The sequence below is a fragment of the Nerophis lumbriciformis genome, linkage group LG08, assembly GCF_033978685.3.
Source record: "Nerophis lumbriciformis linkage group LG08, RoL_Nlum_v2.1, whole genome shotgun sequence".
Classification (NCBI taxonomy): Eukaryota; Metazoa; Chordata; class Actinopteri; order Syngnathiformes; family Syngnathidae; genus Nerophis; species Nerophis lumbriciformis.
The window spans coordinates 38,326,919-38,353,039 of NC_084555.2; the positions used below are offsets into that span (position 1 = coordinate 38,326,919).

The 26,121-nt window shown below is 39.8% G+C and overlaps 1 protein-coding gene across 3 annotated transcripts in view; it reads right to left on the bottom strand.

The window, feature by feature from the left end:
• The window catches only part of ppm1aa (protein phosphatase, Mg2+/Mn2+ dependent, 1Aa), a 100,021-nt gene that overhangs the window by 29,978 nt on the left and 43,922 nt on the right, over positions 1 to 26,121 (bottom strand). Inside the window, exons 5-6 of one of the 3 annotated variants that reach the window (XM_072913683.1) lie at positions 630 to 720; positions 40 to 553 (exon numbers count right to left, since the gene is read on the bottom strand). The exons of 1 other annotated variant lie outside the window; for it this stretch is intronic. In XM_072913683.1, the coding sequence (XP_072769784.1) occupies positions 507 to 553; positions 630 to 720 (138 nt within the window). In that variant the 3' untranslated portion in view covers positions 40 to 506. Of the gene's footprint in view, positions 1 to 39; positions 554 to 629; positions 721 to 26,121 lie in introns of those variants that run through there. One more of the 3 variants, XM_061968853.2, reaches the window with a different exon arrangement.

The window sequence follows — 26,121 nt, forward strand, 5'->3', positions numbered from 1 at the left end:
CGGTGAATGCGCATATGAAACTGGTGGGGTTCGGTACCTCCAACAAGGTTAAGAACCACTGTTATAGTCTATCAGTGTGCCTGCATATCCTTCAGTGAAATCCACTTCCCAAAGAAAGAATCCCATTCTATGTGCTTTTTTTCATTTTCATTCCACACGACTGCAAAATAAGTCACCATGGCGCCGAAGACGGTAACGCTGTAACGGTGAGAAAACACTATTGAATTCCAGAAAGAGTAAAAGGTAAAGGTGATCAATTAAATGTTTCATTGTTAAATCATCAATTCCATTCTGTATCTATATGGATTGTTTTCTGCATGTAAAGTGATCATTATTGTCAACAACATGGGTTTAGTGTACATTTGTGTGAGTGTCTAGAGTAGATGCATTGGATTTACACTTTACCTTAACTTACAAGTATTTTGAGATACAAGCTGGGTCTCCGCTTTTTGTTCTGCTTTAAATTGCAAACATGCATTTGAGTCAGGTGCCTCCTTGCTGCAGTGTTAGTCCACAGTTGACAGCCACAGATTCTGCCCTCCAACCACTGAAACTGAGAAAGTGAGATTAAAGGAGAGCGGCGAGAAGCAGAAGAAGCAGACAACACTTACCAAATCAAAAAAACAAACCATTAGAAACATGACCAACTGTGCAGCAGACCCGCCGATGTAGCCCAAGTGCAGCACCATCAGTCTGCATCACTCTGAAGCAGATTCCAGCCTCCAAAACAACACATTTATCCATGAAAATATAGATAAGCTTCAGAATGTTGTGCTTGACATGTCTTGTTTGTGGTTTTTTGAACTACAAATTGGAGGATGGAGCATTAGCCTTGCTCTCTGGGTCTTAGGCAGACATACAAGTCTGCTGCTGCCAACACTGATCTTCGGTCGCTCTACTTAAAGAACAAAAACAACAACAACAATTCCTTTCATTACACGACAAGTCCACTCCCCAGGGTAAATGCTGTACAATATTATTTCGAAAAAACTACTGGAGATGTTTGTAGTACATTCTATTGTAATGTTTTCAGACATTATTCATTATCTAAAAAATAGTTTTTAGTCTTTTTAAAAGGCATGTTACAGTGTATCTGGAAAGTATTCAGAGCGCTTCACTTTTTCCACATTTTGTTATGCTACAGCCTTATTCCAAAATACAATAAATTATTTTTTGTCCTCAAAATTCTACACACAATACCACATAACGACAATGTGAAAAGGTTTTCTTCACAATTTTGCAAATGTATTAAAAAACAACAACTAAGAAATCACATGTACATAATAATTCACAGCCTTTGCTGAATACTTTGTTGATTCACCTTTGGCAGCAATGACAGCCTCGAGTCTTTTTGAATATGACGGCGTGGCGCAGTGGGAGAGTGGCCGTGCGCGACCCGAGGGTCCCAGGTTCAATCCCCACCTAGTACCAACCTCGTCATGTCCGTTGTGTCCTGAGCAAGACACTTCACCCTTGCTCCTGATGGGTGCTGGCTAGCGCCTTGCATGGCAGCTCCCTCCATCAGTGTGTGAATGTGTGTGTGAATGGGTAAATGTGGAAGTAGTGTCAAAGCGCTTTGAGTACCTTGAAGGTAGAAAAGCGCTATACAAGTACAACCCATTTATCATTATGATGCCACAAGCTTGGCACACCTATCTTTGGGCAGTTTCGCCCATTGTATTGTATTATGTGTAGAATTTTGAGGACAAAATGGAATTTATTCCATTTTGGAATAAGGTAATAACAAAATGTGGAAAAAGTGAAGCGCTGTGAATACTTCCTCGATGGGCTGTAATGTAAAAGATAAAATGGTGCTGTTTTAGGGTGGCAACATTGGTTCAGTTCATTTAAATGGGCGGTGCTAATTTGAAATACAAGTGTTTTGAGTTATAAGCGTGATCGTGGAACCAATTACGCTTTTAAGTTGAGGTACTACTGTATTTTTACTTCTTATGGGAAACATTTATTTAGTTTTCATAAAATTTGGTCTTTGTCTGATCTATTGGACCGGATGATTCAAAGAAAACAGAGGTCCCACTGAATCGTAAGCAGGAGTTGACAGCGAGTGTACACTACATGTAGGGACGTGTACTGAAACGCGACCAGAAAAAGTGAAGATAGGAATTGGTGCCTCATTTCAATTCCAAACGAATAGTTATTACTTATTTAGAGGCACTGAAATGAAGCAAACACGAGGAATAGTTAACACTGAGGAAACTGTTGTGATGGTGTTGTTACGTTTGATGTTACTTTTGTTACCTGCTTAGAGGACAGTGAGCATCTCGCTAAAATGCTAGGAATATGCTAGAAAGTTTGGTTGCACTTCACTTAAAGGGGAACATTATCACTAGAACTATATGTAAGCGTCAATATATACCTTGATGTTGCAGAAAAAAGACCATATATTTTTTTAACCGATTTCCGAACTCTAAATGGGTGAATTTTGGCGAATTAAACGCCTTTCTATTATTCGCTCTCTGAGCGATGACGTCACGTTGTGACGTCACACCGGGAAGTAATCCGCCATTTTCTCAAACACATTACAAACACCGAGTCAAATCAGCTCTGTTATTTTCCGTTTTTTCGACTGTTTTCCGTACCTTGGAGACATCATGCCTCGTCGGTGTGTTGTCGGAGGGTGTAACAACACGAACAGGGACGGATTCAAGTTGCACCAGTGGCCCAAAGATGCAAAAGTGGCAAGAAATTGGACGTTTGTTCCGCACACTTTACCGACGAAAGCTATGCTACGACAGAGATGGCAAGAATGTGTGGATATCCTGCAACACTCAAAGCAGATGTATTTCCAACTGGACTGGACAGATCAGCTTTCAGGAAAAGAGAGCGGATGAGGGTATGTCTACAGAATATATTAATTGATGAAAACTGGGCTGTCTGCACTCTCAAAGTGCATGTTGTTGCCAAATGTATTTCATATGCTGTAAACCTAGTTCATAGTTGTTAGTTTCCTTTAATGCCAAACAAACACATACCAATCGTTGGTTAGAAGGCGATCGCCGAATTCGTCCTCGCTTTCTCCCGTGTCGCTGGCTGTCGTGTCGTTTTCATCGGTTTCGCTTGCATACGGTTCAAACCGATATGGCTCAATAGCTTCAGTTTCTTCTTCAATTTCGTTTTCGCTACCTCCCTCCACACTACAACCATCCGTTTCAATACATGCGTAATCTGTTGAATCGCTTAAACCGCTGAAATCCGAGTCTGAATCCGAGCTAATGTCGCTATAGCTTGCTGTTCTATCCGCCATGTTTGTTTGTATCGGCATCACTATGTGACGTCACAGGAAAATGGACGGGTGTATATAACGATGGTTAAAATCAGGCACTTTGAAGCTTTTTTCAGGGATAATGCGTGATGGGTAAAAAAATTTTAAAAACTTCGAAAAATAAAATAAGCCACTGGGAACCGATTTTTAATGGTTTTAACCCTTCTGAAATTGTGATAATGTTCCCCTTTAAAAAGATGCTGACTCAGCCACTTGCAAGTGCTTGAAGGTGTTATTGTGCAATTAATGTCTTGTAACTCTGATCAATTAATACACAACTCTTGCATGTAGGATTAAAGAGGAAAACGTTTGTAATGCTAGTCTAATATCGCCACAATTGTGTATCAATTCTCACTTTCTGGGCAAATTGTGTTGAATGTTTGCACTTAAATTCCTGTAAAATCTTATGACATTCTCTGTGTTCTTTATTGCTGGGATGATTATGGCAGTTTGTTGTGGATTTGATTTCATATTGAAAATGCGTTATTTATTTATCATTTAATTTATAATAATGAAATATTTACATTGTTATTTTGTTAAAATTGCATGTCTAATAATTCTGTAAACATTAAAAGGGCAATGTTTTCCAGCAACCTGTGAATGTTTTGAAGTAACAGTTTGGGCAACATTTAGACATTGTTTTTAAAAGCATTGGTTTGGCATTAAAATATAAACAATACCATACCCTATGAATACACAGCAGTGACGTGCGGTGAGGTTCATGGCTGGTGAGGCACTGACTTCATCACAGTCAGATTTACAAACATATGAACCCTAAAGAGTATCTTATTCACCATTTGATTGGCAGCAGTTAATGGGTTATGTTTAAAAGCTCATACCAGCATTCTTCCCTGCTTGGCACTCAGCATCAAGGGTTGGAATTGGGGGTTAATTCACCAAAAATGATTCCCGAGCGCGGCGCCGCTGCTGCCCACTGCTCCCCTCACCTCCCAGGGGGTGAGCAAGGGGATGGGTCAAATGCAGAGGACAAATTTCACCACACCTAGTGTGTGTGACAATCATTGGTACTTTAACTTAACTTTAACTTTACACATACAAACTGTAGCACACAAAAAAAGCACATTTAATAAAAAAACTTTATTATGGTCTTACCTTTACTTATAAATGAAGTCCATGCGCAGCTCCTTCTGAACAAAAGCATCGATAACTTGTTTATAGAAATCTTCCTTATCTTTCTTCAGTTTTAAAAGTCTCTCTGTCTCGATGGAGATCTTCTTTTAATTATTACCTCCTGCTTCGATTGAAAGTCCAGTTTGGAAAACTGTTTTATTTTAGATATGTAATCCTCCATGTTAATAGTCCAGGCAAGAGGAAAAAATAAACGATCGCTGCTAACTGTTGCTGCTTGTTGTCACTTCTTCTGCAGCCGAGTAGTCGCAGAAAGGCTCCCTGGGATCACTAGCGCCCTCTACCACCAGGAGGCGGGATTACTGCGAGCAGGGGCGCCGAAAAGGGGGGGTAAAGGAGACGGATTCTAGGGGCCCATGATGGAGGGGGGCCCAGAGAGGCCCCTAATGATGATGAAATTATAATACAGAAAAAATAATGACACTGTGTTGGGGGCCCTGTAAAGATTATTTTCATGGGGCCCAAAATCCCTAGCGGCGCCCCTGACTGCGAGCCTCACACAGTGCGTCTTCGCAGCAGTTTTATGATTGCTCAGCACAAGAAATACGTTACACACATACAGTTGTTGACAAAATACACTGTACATTATATACCTCAGCTAACTAAACTATGGAAATGTATAATATAATTCATATAGCAATACGGTCTCACTGCACAGCAGGCCAGCAGTTAGCCGAGTCATTGCGCAATCCATGGTGAGGCTCAACTCAGTGACGTGCCTCAACTGGCTGGTGACTCACCGCAGGTCTCTTCTCAGTATTTGAACGGCAAATGTGAAAATTCAGCGATTTTGAATAAAAAATAATTTAAAACTGGTTAAATGGAAAATAACTTTATAGTATAATCACTGCGTACATATAACAATTGTATTATTTTTTCTTTTTTTCTTTTTTTCTTTTCATGAAGGCACGTGAGGCTCCGCCTCACCTGCCTCCCCTGACTGCACGCCACTGATACACAGCACATTCTGGCTGAATTCAAATTAGATTTTAAATAATGAATTGTATTCTTTATATTGTACTGAGCTGCTAGACCCCCGTTTTTATGACATAGCAAAGTGTAGTTCTGGTTCTATGGTTATAACAACATTTTGGTTTTTGGCCACCACTGGTATACTTCGGTGATGGTGTCACAAAAAAAAATAATAATCCATCCATCCATAATAATAAAAATAAAAAGTCTCTCAAGAAAGTTTGAACCCCCAAGTTTGAGTCACACTATTCCATTGTTATGTATACCCAACGACACATGACAAAGATTGTTGTAAAAGTCTGCCAATACAATACAGTATGTCAGTGTGGCCATAGAGCCAAAACAAGATGCTCCAACAGGCTCGAAATGAGAAATAAGGCTGTGTGTGCGCAAAAGAAAAACAATTTTCCCAAGAGCCATGTCAATACAACAAGTGCCAGTAATTGGTCTCGCAGAAAGAAATACATTTCCGCGTGTAGATTGACCGAAGACGGCCACAAAAGCTACATAAATAGCACATGGCCGCCGTAAAATAACACATATACTGTGGAGAGAGATCACTAGGTTGTTAGAAAATGTCATTCTCCGTTTAATTGCATTTCATCTCATTCTTGCCCTTTGGCACACAATACTGCTTGGCCTTCGTCATCTTTTACAATCCAAAAATGTGGCAATATATTACAAGGCTCACAAAGACATGTGCTTTCTTGTATTTTTCTGCAAACTTTGAATTTGAGACACGACACTAAATACTGAAACATTAACAGGACATTATAATGATAAATGATAAATAGGTTATACTTGTATAGCGCTTTTCTACCTTCAAGGTACTCAAAGCGCTTTGACAGTATTTCCACATTCACCCATTCACACACACATTCACACACTGATGGCGGGAGCTGCCATGCAAGGCGCTAACCAGCAGCCATCAGGAGCAAGGGGTGAAGTGTCTTGCCCAAGGACACAACGGACGTGACTAGGATGGTAGAAGGTGGGGATTGAACCCCAGTAACCAGCAACCCTCCGATTGCTGGCACGGTCACTCTACCAACTTCGCCACACCTAGCCTTAACAGCCTCAATTTCTTATATTACTATAAATATAAAGTTATTGTTTGGGTTTTATTAATATACAGTACAGGCCAAAAGTTTGGACACACCTTCTCATTCAATGCGTTTTCTTTATTTTCATGACTATTTACATTGTAGATTGTCACTGAAGGCATCAAAACTATGAATGAACACGTGTACTTAACAAAAATAACTGAAAACATGTTTTATATTCTAGTTTCTTCAAAATAGCCACCCTTTGCTCTGATTACTACTTTGCACACTCTTGGCATTCTCTCGATGAGCTTCACAGGTGTCATAGTTTATATATACAGTGCCCTTCAAAAGTATTGGAACAGTGGGTCCAATTCATTTATTTTTGTTGTAGACTGAAAACATTTGGGTTTGACATCAAAAGATGAATATGGGACAAGAGATCAACATGTTAGCTTTCATTTCCAGGTGTTTACATCTTGATCTGATACACAACTTAGAAGATAGCACCTTTTGTTTGAACCTACCCATTTTTCAGGAGAGCAAAAGTATTGGAACATGTGACTGACAGGTGTGTTTTGTTGCCCAGGTGTCTCCAAATTACATTGATTATTCAAACAATAAATAGCACTGAATGTCTGAGCTCAGTTTCAGATTGGGTAGGATAGGTTTTGCCTGTGCAGACTGCATTTAGAGGTGGAACCAACATGAAAACCAGAGAGCAATTGTGAATCTGAGAGAAGATGGACAACCAATCAGAGCTATTGCACAAACATTGGCCATAGCCAGTACAACCATTGGGAATGTCCTGAAGAAGAAAGAACCCACTGGTGTACTAAGCAACAGACGTGGAACAGGTAGACCAAGGAAAACATCAAGAGTTGATGACAGAAACATTGTGAGAGCTATAAAGAACAACTGTTATTGACATCAGCAACGACCTCCAGAGGGCAGGAGTGAAGGTATCACAATCTAATGTTGGCAGAAGACTTCATGGACAGAAGTACAGAGCCTACACCAGAAGATGCAAACCACTCATTAGCAAGAAGAACAGGAAGGCCAGGCTGAAATTTGCCAAAAAGAACAGAGATGAGCCTCAAAAATTCTGGAAAAAGGTTTTATGGGACTGATGAGACAAAGATGAACTTCTTTCAAAGTGATGGAAAGGCGAACGTTTGGAGAAGGAAAGGATCTGCTCATGATCCCAAACAAACAAGCTCATCTGTGAAACATAATGTCATGGCTTGGGCTTGCATTGCTTCTTCTGGGACGTCATCTTCATTGATGATGTAACACATGATGGCAGCAGCAAAATGAACTCAAAAGTCTACAGAAACATTTTGTCTGCTAATTTAAAGAAAGATGCAAATAAACTGATTGGGAGATCCTTCACCATGCAGCACGATAACGACTAAAACAACAAAGGAGTTGATCAGGGGCAAGAAGTGGAAGGTTTTAGACTGGCCAAGTCAGTCTCCAGACTTAAACCCAATAGAGCATGTTTTTTACCTGCTGAAGAGGGGACTGGAGGGAGTAACCCCCCCCAAAAGAAACAACAACTGAAAGAGGCTGCAGTGAAAGCCTGGAAAAGCATCACAAAAGAAGAATGCAAAAGTTTGGCGATGTCAATGGCTCACAGGCTTGATGCACTTATTGAAAGCAAAGGATTTGCAATTAAATATTCAGTCTTATTCACTTTAATTTATTTTAAGTTTATATGTTCCAATACTTTTGCTCACCTAAAAATGTTGTGTTCTATTACAAATAATGCTATCTTCTAAGTTGTGTATCAGATCCAGATGTAAATACCTGGAAATGAAAGCTGAAATGTTGATTTCTTATCTCGTATTCATCTTTTGATGTCAAACCCAAATGTTTTCAGTCTACAACAAAAATAAAGGAACTGGCCTCACCGTTCCAATACTTTTGGAGGGCATTGTATATACAGTATGCTTACACTACTTAGAAGACTTTGACGATGCAAATCCTGAGCAAAGTCTTAATAGTGTGAGTTTTTTTCCACAATAGAAAGTCTAAAGATCTTGTCATTGCAGCAACATAAAAGTGTTGTTTCCAAACAAAAGCCGCAAGCAAAGGACAAGAGTGGTGGTGATGGCGGGCAGCTGTCAACAAATTCCACAGCTTGGGCGCCAACGCCCAGATGACCCGCTGGCGGGAGCTGACATTAATCCTAAGTCTTCCAGTCAGTGCGTCGGGTTGAGAGGACACAATGTGGTGGCGGGAGGAGAGAACGCTGATGCAGGCTCCAACACAGGAAGGTGCTGATGCTAATGAGCGGATCTGTGGTTCCTTAACGAGCGTGCATCATTTGATGTCCTTATTCACAGCCAGCCTAGTCTCAGGACTGATGGATAATGAGGATTTCAGGTTGTGTAAGGGCCATGGTGGGGGGGCATGGACAACATGGTGAGAGCCTTTTGGAGGTTTGGGGAAGGGAGCATGTCAGCCATATCTGATACTGTACGCTTGTTTGTACACAATGATCATTGAATCACTGCAGTCAAGTGAGAAAAGCTTGAGCTCCATGTGACACAAGGACCTCCGGCTAGGAAGGGGACATGGAGACGTGTGTGTGGGGATTCTGAGCCTGTGTGATATCGCTCTCAAATATATGAAACACTTTCACTACACATATTCCAGTGGTTCTCAACTTTTTTTTACAGAGCACCACCGTAGAAAAAATGTGGCTCTCCGAGTAACGCCATAATGACCAACATAAAAATAAAGTAGCGTAGCAGGCCCAAGTATTCATTACAAACGAGGCAGAGGTTTTATTTAACAAGTATATTTAATATTTTTGGCCACTGTAACGTTACACACAGTTTAAACAGTAACATTATGTTTGGATATAAGAAAATAAAAGACTGTACTTAAAGGCCTACTGAAACCCACTACTACCGACCACGCAGTCTGATAGTTTATATATCAATGATGAAATCTTAACATTGCAACACATGCCAAAACGGCCGGGTTAGCTTACTAAAGTGCAATTTTAAATATTGCGCGAAATATCCTGCTGAAAACGTCTCGGTATGATGACGTCAGCGCGTGACGTCACGGATTGTAGAGGACATTTTGGGACAGCATGGTGGCCAACTATTAAGTCGTCTGTTTTCATCGCAAAATTCCACAGTATTCTGGACATCTGTGTTGGTGAATCTTTTGCAATTTGTTCAATGAACAATGGAGACAGCAAAGAAGAAAGCTGTAGGTGCGAAGCGGTATATTGCGGGCGGATGCAGCAACACAAACACAGCCGGTGTTTCATTGTTTACATTACTGGAAGATGACAGTCAAGCTATACCATTGGCCTGTGGAAAACTGGGACAACAGAGACTCTTACCAGGAGGACTTTGAGTTGGATGCGCAGACGCGATACCGTGAGTACGCGTGCAGCTGCGGCTTCCAAACATTTGATCGCTTGCCCGTACGTGCGTGCCGCTATGTGCATGTCACGTACGTAACTTTGAAGACTTTGGGGAAATATATGTGCTGTATGAACTTTGGGGATAGTGAACGGTACTTTGGGCTGTAGGATTGAGTGTGTTGTGCAGGTGTTTGAGTTGTATTGGCGGGTTATATGGACGGGAGGGCAGGGGTGTTTGTTATGCGGGATTAATTTGTGGCATATTAAATATAAGCCTGGTTGTGTTGTGGCTAATAGAGTATATATACAGAAAAAAGCCAGTAAATTAGAATATTTTGAAAAACTTGATTTATTTCAGTAATTGGATTCAAAAGGTGTAACTTGTACATTATATTTATTCATTGCACACAGACTGATGCATTCAAATGTTTATTTCATTTAATTTTGATGATTTGAAGTGGCAACAAATGAAAATCCAAAATTCCGTGTGTCACAAAATTAGAATATTACTTAAGGCTCATACAAAAAAGGGATTTTTAGAAATGTTGGCCAACTGAAAAGTATGAAAATGAAAAATATGAGCATGTACAATACTCAATACTTGGTTGGAGCTCCTTTTGCCTCAATTACTGCGTTAATGCGGCGTGGCATGGAGTCGATGAGTTTCTGGCACTGCTCAGGTGTTATGAGAGCCCAGGTTGCTCTGATAGTGGCCTTCAACTCTTCTGCGTTTTTGGGTCTGGCATTCTGCATCTTCCTTTTCACAATACCCCACAGATTTTCTATGGGGCTAAGGTCAGGGGAGTTGGCGGGCCAATTTAGAACAGAAATACCATGGTCCGTAAACCAGGCACGGGTAGATTTTGCGCTGTGTGCGGGCGCCAAGTCCTGTTGGAACTTGAAATCTCCATCTCCATAGAGCAGGTCAGCAGCAGGAAGCATGAAGTGCTCTAAAACTTGCTGGTAGACGGCTGCGTTGACCCTGGATCTCAGGAAACAGAGTGGACCGACACCAGCAGATGACATGGCACCCCAAACCATCACTGATGGTGGAAACTTTACACTAGACTTCAGGCAACGTGGATCCTGTGCCTCTCCTGTCTTCCTCCAGACTCTGGGACCTCGATTTCCAAAGGAAATGCAAAATTTGCATGGTTGGGTGATGGTTTGGGGTGCCATGTCATCTGCTGGTGTCGGTCCACTCTGTTTCCTGAGATCCAGGGTCAACGCAGCCGTCTACCAGCAAGTTTTAGAGCACTTCATGCCTCCTGCTGCTGACCTGCTCTATGGAGATGGAGATTTCAAGTTCCAACAGGACTTGGCGCCTGCACACAGCGCAAAATCTACCCGTGCCTGGTTTACGGACCATGGTATTTCTGTTCTAAATTGGCCCGCCAACTCCCCTGACCTTAGCCCCATAGAAAATCTGTGGGGTATTGTGAAAAGGAAGATGCAGAATGCCAGACCCAAAAACGCAGAAGAGTTGAAGGCCATTATCAGAGCAACCTGGGCTCTCATAACACCTGAGCAGTGCCAGAAACTCATCGACTCCATGCCACGCCGCATTAACGCCATAATTGAGGCAAAAGGAGCTCCAACCAAGTATTGAGTATTGTACATGCTCATATTTTTCATTTTCATACTTTTCAGTTGGCCAACATTTCTAAAAATCCCTTTTTTGTATTAGCCTTAAGTAATATTCTAATTTTGTGACACACGGAATTTTGGATTTTCATTTGTTGCCACTTCAAATAATCAAAATTAAATGAAATAAACATTTGAATGCATCAGTCTGTGTGCAATGAATAAATATAATGTACAAGTTACACCTTTTGAATGCAATTACTGAAATAAATCAAGTTTTTCAAAATATTCTAATTTACTGGCTTTTACCTGTATGTCTTGTGTTTATTTACTGTTTTAGTCATTCCCAGCTGAATATCAGGTCCCACCCGCCTCTCACAGCATCTTCCCTATCTGAATCGCTCCCACTGCCCTCTAGTCCTTCACTCTCACTTTCCTCATCCACGAATCTTTCATCCTCGCTCAAATTAATGGGGAAATCGTCGCTTTCTCGGTCCGAATCGCTCTCGCTGCTGGTGGCCATGATTGTAAACAATGTGCAGATGTGAGGAGCTCCACAACCTGTGACGTCACGCTACTCGTCTGCTACTTCCGGTACAGGCAAGGCTTTTTTATCAGCGACCAAAAGTTGCGAACTTTATCGTCGATGTTCTCTACTAAATCCTTTCTGCAAAAATATGGCAATATCGCGAAATGATCAAGTATGACACATAGAATGGACCTGCTATCCCCGTTTGAATAAGAAAATCGCATTTCAGTAGGCCTTGAAATCAAGTGATTATTTGGCAAACCACCGGATGGAGCCCACTTACCACTAGTGGCTTCCATACTGCAGTTTGACAATCACTGACATATTCAGAACAGTGGTACCTTGTCTGCTGAAACGTGAGGGCCGTTCACAGTTACCCGGTAAATGAGTTTTTTTAGATTTTGCCCAAAGTCAACTAATATTTGTTTTGGGGTTTTTTTTAAGCTCAGCTAAGGCGAAAGCCCACCAACATATGTAATTTATGGCCACGTCAAGGAAAGAGGCAAACACACTCAGATAAACGTTGTGGAGATTGGCTGGTTTGGTGAGGTCCTTGGAAGAGACGACAACGCTTGACTATCTAGGTAGTCCAAGATCCAGGGCCGGGAGGTGGCAGTAGTAGGGCAGTATAAGTACCTGGGAGTCCATTTGAACAGCAGACTGGACTGGAAGGACAACTGCAAAGCTGTTTACAAGAAGGGCATGAGCAGAGTCTTTTTCCTGAGGAAGCTTAGGTCCTTTAATGTGTGCAGCAAGCTGTTGGAGATATTTTATCAGTCTGTTGTGGCCAGTGCCCTGTACTTTGCAGTGGTTTTTTGGGGGAGCAGCACCAGCAAAAGGGACTTAAACAAACTGATCCAGAAAGCCGGCCAAACTATTGGCACGCAGTAGGTGGTGTTTGTGTCAGTGAGGGACAGGAGGACACTGGACAAACTGCTGGCCATCATGGACAATCCTGCCCACCCACTCCACCAGACAATTGAGGGACAGCAGAGTTCATACTCCAACAGGCTCCTTCAGCTTCGTTCCCACAGTGTTCGATTCAAGAACTCCTTCATTCCGCACTCCATCCAGCTGTATAATCACTTGCCATACAGCAATAGATGATATCTGCCTATTACCTGACACCTGACATGTCAGCTACTTGTCTTTGTTTTTAATGTCTATTTTCTATTTTCTGCTGGATCTACTCTCTATGTTATGCTGCTGCTGTCACATATACTGTAATATTGTACATGGTCATTGGTATATATTGTATATATGTTTAGGGATGATGTTTGATAAGAAATTATCGAGTTTGAGCCTATTATCGAATCCTCTTATCGAACCGATTCCTTATCGATTCTCTTATCGAGTCCATATAGGTTGTTGTATATGGAAAAAACCCACAATATTTGGTTTAACAAAAACTCACTTTTATTATATAAGAAAAAAATAAAATCTAATAAATAAATAAATATGACTGTTACCCCCCTAAAAAAATTAAATTAAATAAATAAATATTGACTGTTGTTACCCAAAGTATATTAAGTGGGATTTTTAAGAAAAACAAATATATACAATAACACAAAAACAACCTGTCTCTGTGATCACTATAGGTGTATAAATAATAATATAGTGTTAAATAAAATCAGTCCCTTGGGCACAAAACTTAAAATAATACAGCTCTCCAAAAAGTGCACTTCTGCTGCTATTTGACCTAACTGTTTGTTATGATGCTTTGGCATGTTTGCACTTTATTTCTTTATTGAAAGAAAATTCTATGAAGAGAAAAGTTGTTTGCAAATGTGGTTACAATGCTAAAAAATGAAAATTTAAAGCTAAAAAAAGAAATACACTTTATTGAGTAAACATTATTTCTTTATAGAGGGAAATATGTGATGTTATGAGCTAGGCGAGGGAATATAACAACTACACTACCCAACATGCAACGGGAGTGACGAGCATGCGCGGTAGCCCTGAAAAGTGTTGTTGCGTGTCGCCACCCGGCAGCTAAGAATGAGGTTATGAGCACGCTGTGAAAGTAAACGTCAAGAACTCAGCCAACACGCCTCGTCTGCATTATTTATAATTAGACAGACAACACATATACAGTTTTGTTTACAAGGAAAGAAAAACAAAAGTTAAAAACGGGAGATATGTTGTATATATATGTATGTGCTGAGGTTGCTTGAAGAACGTTGCGACAGCTGCCGTAAAGGAGGTGCGTTGCTAGCCTGGTTGCTATGTTTCCGGTTGGTCGTAAAAGTGTCCGTCATGTGTTTGTACCCTGCTCAAATCTCTCAGTAAAGTTATTCATTGGATTATACCTTTTGTTTTGAACTTTATTACACCTTGGAGCGTTTTTTCCGGTCCATTGTTTTTCCTGCTTTCCCTATCTGCGCCTAATGACTGAGCTACGTGACGTCATTTCTTGTGATGTCTCAACGGGCATTTCTGGTCGGGACGGGATTCGTTCCCAGGGATTCGAATAAAGAACCAACTCTTTTTCTTTACTATAGTGGTCTCGATAACGGGTACCGGTTCTCAAAAAGGGATTCGAGTCCTTCTTATCGAACAACCGGGAAAACCGGTTTCGAGTATCATCCCTATATATGTTATAGCCATAATATAATATATCTGTATATATAATACACTGTACACATATTATGTATATATTCGTATATATGTTATGTTATATTTTATATCGCTATATTTAGTCTATTTATACCTGCATTGTCCTTTCCATCCTTACACTTTCCATCATTGTAACTGAGCTACTGTGTTGAACAATTTCCCTTGTGGATCATTAAAGTTTGTCTAAGTCTAAGTACGGTACAGGTGGTAACAAGGTTTCTGTAAGGAAACCTGCTGAAGGTTCATTGCAGTTGCAGGAAGGGAGAAGTTACAGAGGTCTCCTTCCTGAGACTCCACCGAATCGAATCGTTGAATAGTTGACAAAAAGACACACCAGGTGTGTATTCACTTTGAGACATAAACTATATTGGAAGGACACATATTTGTTAACCAACTAGACTTTTAGTGAATAGAAACGTGATTTCTTAGTCAAATCAGAAAAGAAAATTCATACAATAAAACAAATCTGGGGTTAAAATGGAAACATTCCAAGTAATAGTGCTTCTCCATTTTTTTTCCCTCACATTAATTCCAAATGGCATTTAGAGACTGATGTACTGCGATCCAAATCAACTTCAGAATAACGTGTGCAAACTATAAAATTGTCTGTGCTATTATTGGACATGTTGTGGGTGCTCTACAGGTAAAAGTACAGGTTGTACTGAAAACTCATTTTGATGTACTTTTTAAGTGCAATGACAATAAAGTTCTATTCTATTCTATGTGCATAATTGATAAGAAGTGCAAAAGTGGTTCAAACTGTCCTATTTAATTTGTATTTATTTATTTATCACACAGCATTCTTAGTAGGCTAATCTCAGTTCTTCCTCTTGTTAAGTGCCTTATGGTATTGCCTATTTATTATTTATTACTGTTTTTCTTAATACTTGCTGGGTCGTGAGTCTAAATTCCGTACCATCCATGTGCAAATGTGTACAAAGGTGTGCAAATGGGCATGAAAAATAAAGCTCCTTGAATCTTTGAAGACATACTGGAAATGATGTCATTTCGCCTTCCAAAGGGGCTATTTTACGTAGTGATACGTTGTCTAAAGAATATGTTTAATGAGAGATTAAAGGGGAACTGCACCTTTTTTTTTTACTTTGCCTATCAGTCACAATCCTTATGTAGGGCAAGCATACATGTGTTGTGTTTGTTATGCATTCTAAATATTAAAAAAATACAAACAAAAGTCTGCTTACAACAAAGCCTTTCGGAGTGGCTTTTCTGGCTATTATGCCTATAAAACCCTTACAAAAAACATCCAAACACTTCCATCAAGGTTTTATATACACGCTGTAAGTAAATATGTAATGTAATAACGGTCACATTTATAATAACATTTTATATTTACGTATTTTGATCATTTTAATCACAGCAGCGCATTAATTTCACAAACGCATCAAGACGCTCGCTTTTTCCTTCAACAACATCACTGATTATTACTCAATGCAGACTTCATGAGAGCCAACAGACATAATAGAACATCACTTACTGTACAATGTCTGCTGTCATTAGGATGCCAACTGATAGGATGTTGATATATTCCCATTTAGATGAAGAATAACTCATAATCCTCAAAAAAAAGAGTCTTTTCAGGTCTTTTTCACCATTTCCGGGTATAAATTGGCTGTCAAAGTTGACTAATTTCTCAGTTTATGTGTAACGGGGGCCAGCCAGTGTGGCTGAGCCAGATGTACGTTGGTAAACCTCACGCCCCAACAACTTCAAGAGTAGTGCTGGCTCTTAGCCTAGTGGTCAGCACACTCGCTTCTCACTACAAAAGACCAGGGTTGGAGACCCTGTGTGGAATGCGGTAAAAAGGTATGGGGTCCAACCAGCTGGTGCCGTTACCCGGATGATAGTGAGGTTTAGGGGGGTAAGTGTAGCAGGGGCCAGTCATTGCGGCTGCGCCAGGTGTACGTTGGTGAACCTCACTCCCAAACAACTTCAACAATAGTGCTGGCTGCTGGGCTGCCAGATCGAGCTTTTAGCTCGGTGGTCAGCACACTCGCTTCTCAATAAGAAAGACCAGGGTTCGAGACCCTGCGTACAATGCAGTAAAAAGGCACGTGGCCCAACCAACTGGGTTACGTAGGTCCACATAATATCCCGGTGAGAGGCATGATTTATAAACTAGAATTAACTTTCACAAGCTCAGAGGCGAGAAAGCAGCTCACCAGCTGATGATGTCAGTACATCAGCACAAGGAGGTGACCCCTCTCTGATTAATGCACCGCTAAGTGGAGGTCCTTAACATTGGCGCTTATAATAACACTATCACTAATACTTGGTTAATATTCAGGTCACGAAATGTAAATAGACCATTTTTTGATTTTTTCAAAAGTTCTTTATTCAGTTTTATGGTCGGAAAAGACGCAATGACTATATGAACCCCATTGCATTGTAAGGGGATTTGTATTTATGTTTGTTTACGAGTTAGAATGCATTAAAAAAAGACATATGTGTTATTGTCTCTAAGAAGGAGTGTGAATTATACACAAAGTTCCAAAAACATGCAGTTCCCCTTTAAGGAAGTATGCTATGGTTTACATCTTATGTTTTTATATCTACTTCCTCTGCACACGAGCTTAGTAGATCAACTTTGTGTGCGCTATCAAGTTTGCACAGGTTTTAATCCACGCAAACCTTTAGTAGATCCTTAGAGTGTAACTGCTCATCCTAGTGTGGAAATTGTTGAGAAGTGTTTTATGTAGCCCTGTATAGAGAATAAACATGACAGTTAGCACAATACACTCCTTTATTCTACTGTCAACGCTTGACTTTAAATCAAAAGTATTCTGTTTTTTCATTTAAAAGAAGACCTTTATTTTGTCACACGAACATCATGTCATTCGTCACTGCTTTTACATTATTATGTGTTTCCAAAGACTGGCAAAGATCCATGTTTGGATAAGTTTGGTGAGAGCCCAGACCTCAACCCTACCAGACACTTATAGTGAGCCACAGCCATAATCAGTGACCTTTGTCCTCACACGTCCTTTGATGGACAGCACAACCCTGAAGAAGCAAAGCTGGCGATCATAGACGTCCACAAAGTGTGTGTGTGTGTGTGTGTGTGTGTGTGTGTGTGTGTGTGTGTGTGTGTGTGTGTGTGTGTGTGTGTGTGTGTGTGTGTGTGTGTGTGTGTGTGTGTGTGTGTGTGTGTGTGTGTGTGTGTCTGTGTGTGTGTGTGTGTGTGTGTGTGTGTGTGTGTGTGTGTGTGTGTGTGTGTGTGTCCTCTCACTGCAGCGTCTGCATGGTTGCACTCGTCAAGCCAAAACGGTGGTGGTGTTTTTTAAAGCCTAGAGAAGCAGAGCATGAAGTTGAAACAATGGCAGGCGGATGACGAGTCAGTCATCGCCATGTGAGGATGTAGTAACAGGACTCATGAAAGGGAGCGCAGGTGGGATGTGATGGGACACATTTGTGCACCTCAAACAAATGTGCAACAAATGTGCGGCAGCTTCAGGTGCAACTTTATATTGTAATGTGAGCTGAGTGTGTTGTGTGTGTGTGCGTGTGTGTGTGTGTGTGTGTGTATATGTGTGTGTGTGTGTGTGTGTGCGTGTGTGTGTGTGTGTTTTGCTTGGAGGATAAAAAAGGCATGCTAGCACACTGACATCATGAGCACTTTTTGTATCGTTCTATCCATTTTCGGGTACTAAATAAATGGCTGTCAAAGTGTGTCAACTTGTCGGAATGCCTACTCAGACATCTTCTGTCCAGGTGAGAGACATGATTTATGTAAACATAGGCACACACGGAAGTGATCATGTCGTCGCTATAAATGGATCGTCTGCGTTAGCGCTTATAATAACAATATCACTCATAAATACTTGGTTAATATTCATGTCACAAAATGTAAATGGAGTATTGTTAGCGCTTTTTGAATGGTTATTTATCAGATTTTATGAGCGAAATAGAGGCGCTCCCATTGGCTCTGCTAAAGGGAGACTTTTATTTACGTTTATTTAATATTTATTTATTTATTTATAGCATTAAAAAAAAAATCCATCCGTCGTCATGTCCTTCATAATGATTGTAAACGATAAACAAAATTCCAGAAAAAGTGCAGTTCCCCTTTAAGGACGGCAGACTTTATATGAAGGTTTGCACTTTTAATGATAATGACGCTAAACGTTACTAAAGTCCGTCTGGCCGTCTGTGGCTTCATCGCCATCAGTCAGCAAAACAAAAATGATGGGTAGCTACGGTGGCTGAGAAAGGTCACAACAAATGCAAACACGACAAGACAATAGCTCTGTCTTTACAGTGTCGTGTTTTGGCTTACAGTTGTTGTGTTGTGGCTTTATGTGGTTAGGTTGTGGCTTTTGCAATCGTGCTCTAGCTGAAAGTTGCGTTGTGGCTTCATGTTGTTGTGTTTTAGTTGACTTTTCTCTGCTACTGTTTATCAAAATGAGAGTAGCAGGTCTAACCACTTTAACCTAAGAAATGTAAGTTGCACTTTTTTTTAATATTAATATTTTTACATTAATAAAACAAAAGCAAAAGTAGCAGGCATACTACATTTTAATACATCTACTGTAAAAGTTGGATACCGTACTTTTATTGAAAATGTCTTAAATGTTAAAAATGAGAGCAGATAAGGTTCCACCTTGTTAATTCAACCTAAAGGGTTAATTTTGTCTAAGTTGAAAGGTGGCACTAGAGAGCCAATTTTGAAATTTAATTTTGGCAAGCTTGCAAAATATGGGGACTTTCCCTGCAAGTTAAAGGGCCTCAAAAAGGCATCCATACGTATAAAAGAAAAAACACAGCAATTTCAATAAGGCCCTTGCAATGCTCTTCATCTCCTGCACAGCTTGCTCCGCTGCCCAAATTGCTTGTATGTTGTCACGTGACTTCTTCCCGGAAGTGAAAAACAGTGTTGTGCAGCAAGCAGCGCGTGAATGCAGGGGGCCTAGATCTTCCTGCAACAAGCAGATACCAGCAAAAAAAATCCAGCTATGCAATGGAATAGATCCCTGTACTTTATCAAAAAAAGATTTGTTGTGTGAACCCAAGGGTTATCTGTCAATAGATTTCCCAGACGTATCGAACTACCTGGTGCGCCAGACGTCATTTTACACGACAAAACAGATGAGGCCTATCACTGAATATTCATCGTCTTTACTCGGGCAAGGTTGCATTTCATGATTCAAATATACGTCATGCGAGGACGCGTCCATGTACACAAACTGTTTATATCACCCAACAGCTGCCACTCGTGACTGCATATCTATCTGATAAACTAACAATTACTGAATCATCACTACATTTGATTTTTGTCCTGTTTTCATATGTACTCTGACACAATATTTGCACAATATAAACAAGAGGGGAGGTGTAGACTACCTTTTCTGACAAAAAATCAATGACTCTGATGACTTTCTGGTTTAAATAAGGAAATTTACAAACAATAACAAGATAATACTCCAATGGGAAAATACTAAGCAAGTAAAGTATTTTGAAATACAGACCCCGTTTCCATATGAGTTGGGAAATTGTGTTAGATGTAAATATAAACGGAATACAATGATTTGCAAATCATTTTCAACCCATATTCAGTTGAATATGCTACAAAGACAAGATATTTGATGTTCAAACTGATAAACTTTTTTTTTTTGGCAAACAATCATTAACTTTGGAATTTGATGCCAGCAACACCTGACAAAGAAGTTGGGAAAGGTGGCAATAAATACTGATAAAGTTGAGGAATGCTCATCAAACACTTATTTGGAACATCCCACAGGTGAACAGGCAAATTGGGAACAGGTGGGTGCCATGATTGGGTATAAAAGTAGATTCCATGAAATGCTCAGTCATTCACAAACAAGGATGGGGCGAGGGTCACCACTTTGTCAACAAATGCGTGAGCAAATTGTTGAACAGTTTAAGAAAAACCTTTCCCAACCAGCTATTGCAAGGAATTTAGGGATTTCACCATCTACAGTCTGTAATATCATCAAAGGGTTCAGAGAATCTGGAGAAATCACTGCACGTAAGCAGCAAAGCCCGTGACCTTCGATCCCTCAGGCTGTACTGCATCAACAAGCGACATCAGTGTGTAAAGGATATCACCACATGGGCTCAGGAACACTTCAGAAACCCACTGTCAGTCACTACAGTTGGTCGCTACATCTGTAAGTGCAAGTTAAAACTCTCCTATGCAAAGCGGAAACTGTTTATCAACAACACCCAGAAACGCCGTCAGCTTCGCTGGGCCTGAGTTCATCTAAGATGGACTGATACAAAGTGGAAAAGTGTTCTGTGGTCTGACGAGTCCACATTTCAAATTGTTTTTGGAAACTGTGGACGTCGTGTCCTCCGGACCAAAGAGGAAAAGAACCATCCGGATTGTTATAGGCGCAAAGTTGAAAAGCCAGCATCTGTGATGGTATGGGGGTGTATTAGTGCCCAAGACATGGGTAACTTACATATCTGTGAAGGCGCCATTAATGCTGAAAGGTACATACAGGTTTTGGAGCAACATATGTTGCTATCCAAGCAACGTTACCATGGACGCCCCTGCTTATTTCAGCAAGACAATGCCAAGCCACGAGTTACATCAACGTGGCTTCATAGTAAAAGAGTGTGGGTACTAGACTGGCCTGCCTGTAGTCCAGACCTGTCTCCCATTGAAAATGTGTGGCACTTTATGACGCCTCAAATACCACAACGGAGACCCCCGGACTGTTGAACAACTTAAGCTGTACATCAAGCAAGAATGGGAAAGAATTCCACCTGAGAAGCTTAAGAAATGTGTCTCCTCAGTTCCCAAACGTTTACTGAGTGTTGTTAAAAGGAAAAGCCATGTAACACAATGGTGAACATGCCCTTTCCCAACTACTTTGTCACGTGTTGCAGCCATGAAATTCTAAGTTAATTATTTGCAAAAAAAAATAAAGTTTATGAGTTTGAATATCAAATATTTTGTCTTTGTAGTGCATTCAATTGAATGTGGGTTGAAAAGGATTTGCAAATCATTGTATTCCGTTTATATTTACATCTAACACAATTTCCCAACTCATATGGAAACCGGGTTTGTATATCAAACAAACCTTTAACAAAGTGATCACTGCAAAGTTGTGCGTTCTTCAATTCTGCTCCCTTGGACTAAACGTGCCACTTTTCTCGTCCTTTGTAAAATCTTCCACTCTTCCGCTCTTCTTGATTACCTCTCGAGGAACTCTACGTTTATTCTTTTCGTGATTTGAATGGTTCGTACAGCCGAAAACAATGCAAGCAAGGGGCATTTTTTCTTTGAGAAAGGTTAACTGGCGCCTAGTACCCAGTGAGAACAGACGCTGCTTGACCACCACGCATATTGAAGGAGCCGGACGTGACGTCATGTAAATCCAAGCAATTAGGAGAATATGGCATCATATTTATTGTAGGGTGTCTTTGTTAAACTTGTTACTTCCGATACGATACCGATATTGGAGCCTCGAGTATTGGATGATATTGATACGATATCAGAAATAATCATAATACATATATTATATTTTGTAGTGTTGCATTTTTATACAGGTGTGATCAAGATAAATTACTCAGACAACAACGGTAGGTATGAAAAACACTCCCCTTATGACTATGGATGTATATTGTTCGGATTTTATCGATACCGTTATTCATCGGTACGCTTATTGGTACTATATGTAATTTGTGTAAACAGAGATGTGGAAAAAAATGTTTGTTTTGTTTTTAATTTTTATTAACACAAGAAGTTGTGCACAAGCAACATCATGTAACATCTAACAGCAGGGAAGGCTTTTATCAACACCTGCTTTTTAGGTCTTAAACAAGTCAACTATGTGTGCATGTGCAAGGTACAATGCAGTTATGTCATCATCTTGTGAAGACCACAGATCCATCACTGTGTTTTGTATTCATTACAATTACACTCAGTATATTCATCCATCCATTTTCTACCGCTTGTTCCTATAATAACATTTAAAATAATAGTAATAAAATAATGAAGATAAAAATGTTTGGTATTCATGTACATTCAGACTTTTATCATGAGATCTCATATCCATCCATCTTCTACCGCTTGTCCATTTTGTAAAAATAGAAATTGTTATTTGTGTTTATGTTGCACATGTACCTATTTGAGTGACGGACCAGAAGCCACAGACGTATATGTGTCTATGACGCGTGTGTATTTTATAACTAAATAGACTTAGTGATTATTTAAAATGTTCACTTTTTTGAGTGTCTTAATATTGGCCTGTGGATTACTAAATCGCTTAAAGAATGGTCGGGTTTTTGAAGCGCGCGGTGGGGTCGTATTTTAAGTGGTGTTCACTTCAAACTGACACTGATTCTCATTAACGCGTGTGACTTTGGGGACTAGGAGGAAATATTGTTGTGTTAAAAACTTTTGTGTGGTGTTGCTTCCTTATTTGTGATGATTCCAAGCCGATTATCATCTACCCGTGCCGTTTTGTATGTGTGGTAGCGGCACTTGAACTGAATGTGACCGTGTGTCATATAATTCTGACAGTCAGCTGGATAAAAAAAATACCATTAGCAGTATCATTAGTCCAGAATCTTAACGGTCTTCCTCTATTGAGGAACAGGTACAGAAAAATACCGGCACATATTATACATCCCTACTTATGACAGCTTTATCCTTTTGAGGTGGATATTTTCTAATACACTTCTGCCTTGGAAACTTTGCATGTGTTAGTAATATACAGCTATAATTATTTGATAATTGTTTATATTGACAAATGTTGTGCTTTACACTGCCATATTTTTAACTAAGTACACCTACTACATGTCTAGCTTGTCTGCTATGGCGTGCATAGCTGTTGTATAGCTGCTTGCTCCGACTATCCTGTAGCCTACCTTTTGTAAATGACTTAACTAAAATGCATTTAAATAATCAAACTTGTGTGATTATTAAAGGACATTCAGATGCTTCCTGGCTGTTGAGCGTTGCACAAGCAAACACGCTGAAAGACTGCTCGCGTCTGAGATTTTAGATGCAAGCTGATATCCTATTTTTTGCTGATATACGGACGATATCTGATATCAATAATGAATCTGGACACCCCTAATATTTACACAAATGTACTAAACCAAAATGTTGGGAGAACATTTTTTAAATGATTCTCCCACAGAATTGACATCAAAGAAGTACAATCTGAAATATCAGAATAATGTAATACAACTTTTGAGCTACACGTCTAAGCCCTCTTGATTCCTCCCTCTCTATGTTCGTCACAACCCAAAAACATATCTGGTCATAACTCATAATAAGTCACACTTTATTAAATAGATACAACAGCTGTATCAATACCACCCACTTTAGTCAGGGCCGCATTAATCCAACAAAGTGTTTGTAGAAGTGCGTTGTATCAAACAGAAATGATTTCTAGAATAACGGTACATTTATTTCTATTAACAGTTCGGATACACGTTCCCAGGGCCAGCCCCTGACATAAACACTTCTTGCATTTGACAACTAGTGATTTGTCACATATGAATATATACATATATGTTAGATATATATACATACATGTATTATATATATGTATACATATATACATATATATTATATATGTATATATATATACATATATATTATAAATGTATATATACATATATATTATATATGTATATATACATATATTTACTGTATATATATATATATATATATATATATGTTATATATACATATATATACACACATATGTATATACACATATATATATATACATATCTCATATATATACATATATATATACATACACACATATATATATATATATTGATATATATATATATATATATATATATACACACACATGTTAGGTCAACAAAAAACACAAAGGCTATATCATCCCTACAAGCCTGTTAGCCTCTGTGTTTTTTCCTGACCTAACGTATATTCCGCTCTATTCAGCACTGTATAACGGATATACCACAGAAACCTCAACTACATATGTATATATGTATATATATATATTTATGTGTGTGTGTATATACAGGTAAAAGCCAGTAAATTAGAATATTTTGAAAAACTTGATTTATTTCAGTAATTGCATTCAAAAGGTGTAACTTGTACATTATATGTACTCATTGCACACAGACTGATGCATTCAAATGTTTATTTCATTTAATTTTGATGATTTGAAGTGGCAACAAATGAAAATCCAAAATTCCGTGTGTCACAAAATTAGAATATTACTTAAGGCTAATACAAAAAAGGGATTTTTAGAAATGTTGGCCAACTGAAAAGTATGAAAATGAAAAATATGAGCATGTACAATACTCAATACTTGGTTGGAGCTCCTTTTGCCTCAATTACTGCGTTAATGCGGCGTGGCGTGGAGTCGATGAGTTTCTGGCACTGCTCAGGTGTTATGAGAGCCCAGGTTGCTCTGATAGTGGCCTTCAACTCTTCTGCGTTTTTGGGTCTGGCATTCTGCATCTTCCTTTTCACAATACCCCACAGATTTTCTATGGGGCTAAGGTCAGGGGAGTTGGCGGGCCAATTTAGAACAGAAATACCATGGTCCGTAAACCAGGCACGGGTAGATTTTACGCTGTGTGCAGGCGCCAAGTCCTGTTGGAACTTGAAATCTCCATCTCCATAGAGCAGGTCAGCAGCAGGAAGCATGAAGTGCTCTAAAACTTGCTGGTAGACGGCTGCGTTGACCCTGGATCTCAGGAAACAGAGTGGACCGACACCAGCAGATGACATGGCACCCCAAACCATCACCCAACCATGCAAATTTTGCATTTCCTTTGGAAATCGAGGTCCCAGAGTCTGGAGGAAGACAGGAGAGGCACAGGATCCACGTTGCCTGAAGTCTAGTGTAAAGTTTCCACCATCAGTGATGGTTTGGGGTGCCATGTCATCTGCTGGTGTCGGTCCACTCTGTTTCCTGAGATCCAGGGTCAACGCAGCCGTCTACCAGCAAGTTTTAGAGCACTTCATGCTTCCTGCTGCTGACCTGCTCTATGGAGATGGAGATTTCAAGTTCCAACAGGACTTGGCGCCTGCACACAGCGCAAAATCTACCCGTGCCTGGTTTACGGACCATGGTATTTCTGTTCTAAATTGGCCCGCCAACTCCCCTGACCTTAGCCCCATAGAAAATCTGTGGGGTATTGTGAAAAGGAAGATGCAGAATGCCAGACCCAAAAACGCAGAAGAGTTGAAGGCCACTATCAGAGCAACCTGGGCTCTCATAACACCTGAGCAGTGCCAGAAACTCATCGACTCCATGCCACGCTGCATTAACGCAGTAATTGAGGCAAAAGGAGCTCCAACCAAGTATTGAGTATTGTACATGCTCATATTTTTCATTTTCATACTTTTCAGTTGGCCAACATTTCTAAAAAATCCCTTTTTTGTATTAGCCTTAAGTAATATTCTAATTTTGTGACACACGGAATTTTGGATTTTCATTTGTTGCCACTTCAAATCATCAAAATTAAATGAAATAAACATTTGAATGCATCAGTCTGTGTGCAATGAATAAATATAATGTACAAGTTACACCTTTTGAATGCAATTACTGAAATAAATCAAGTTTTT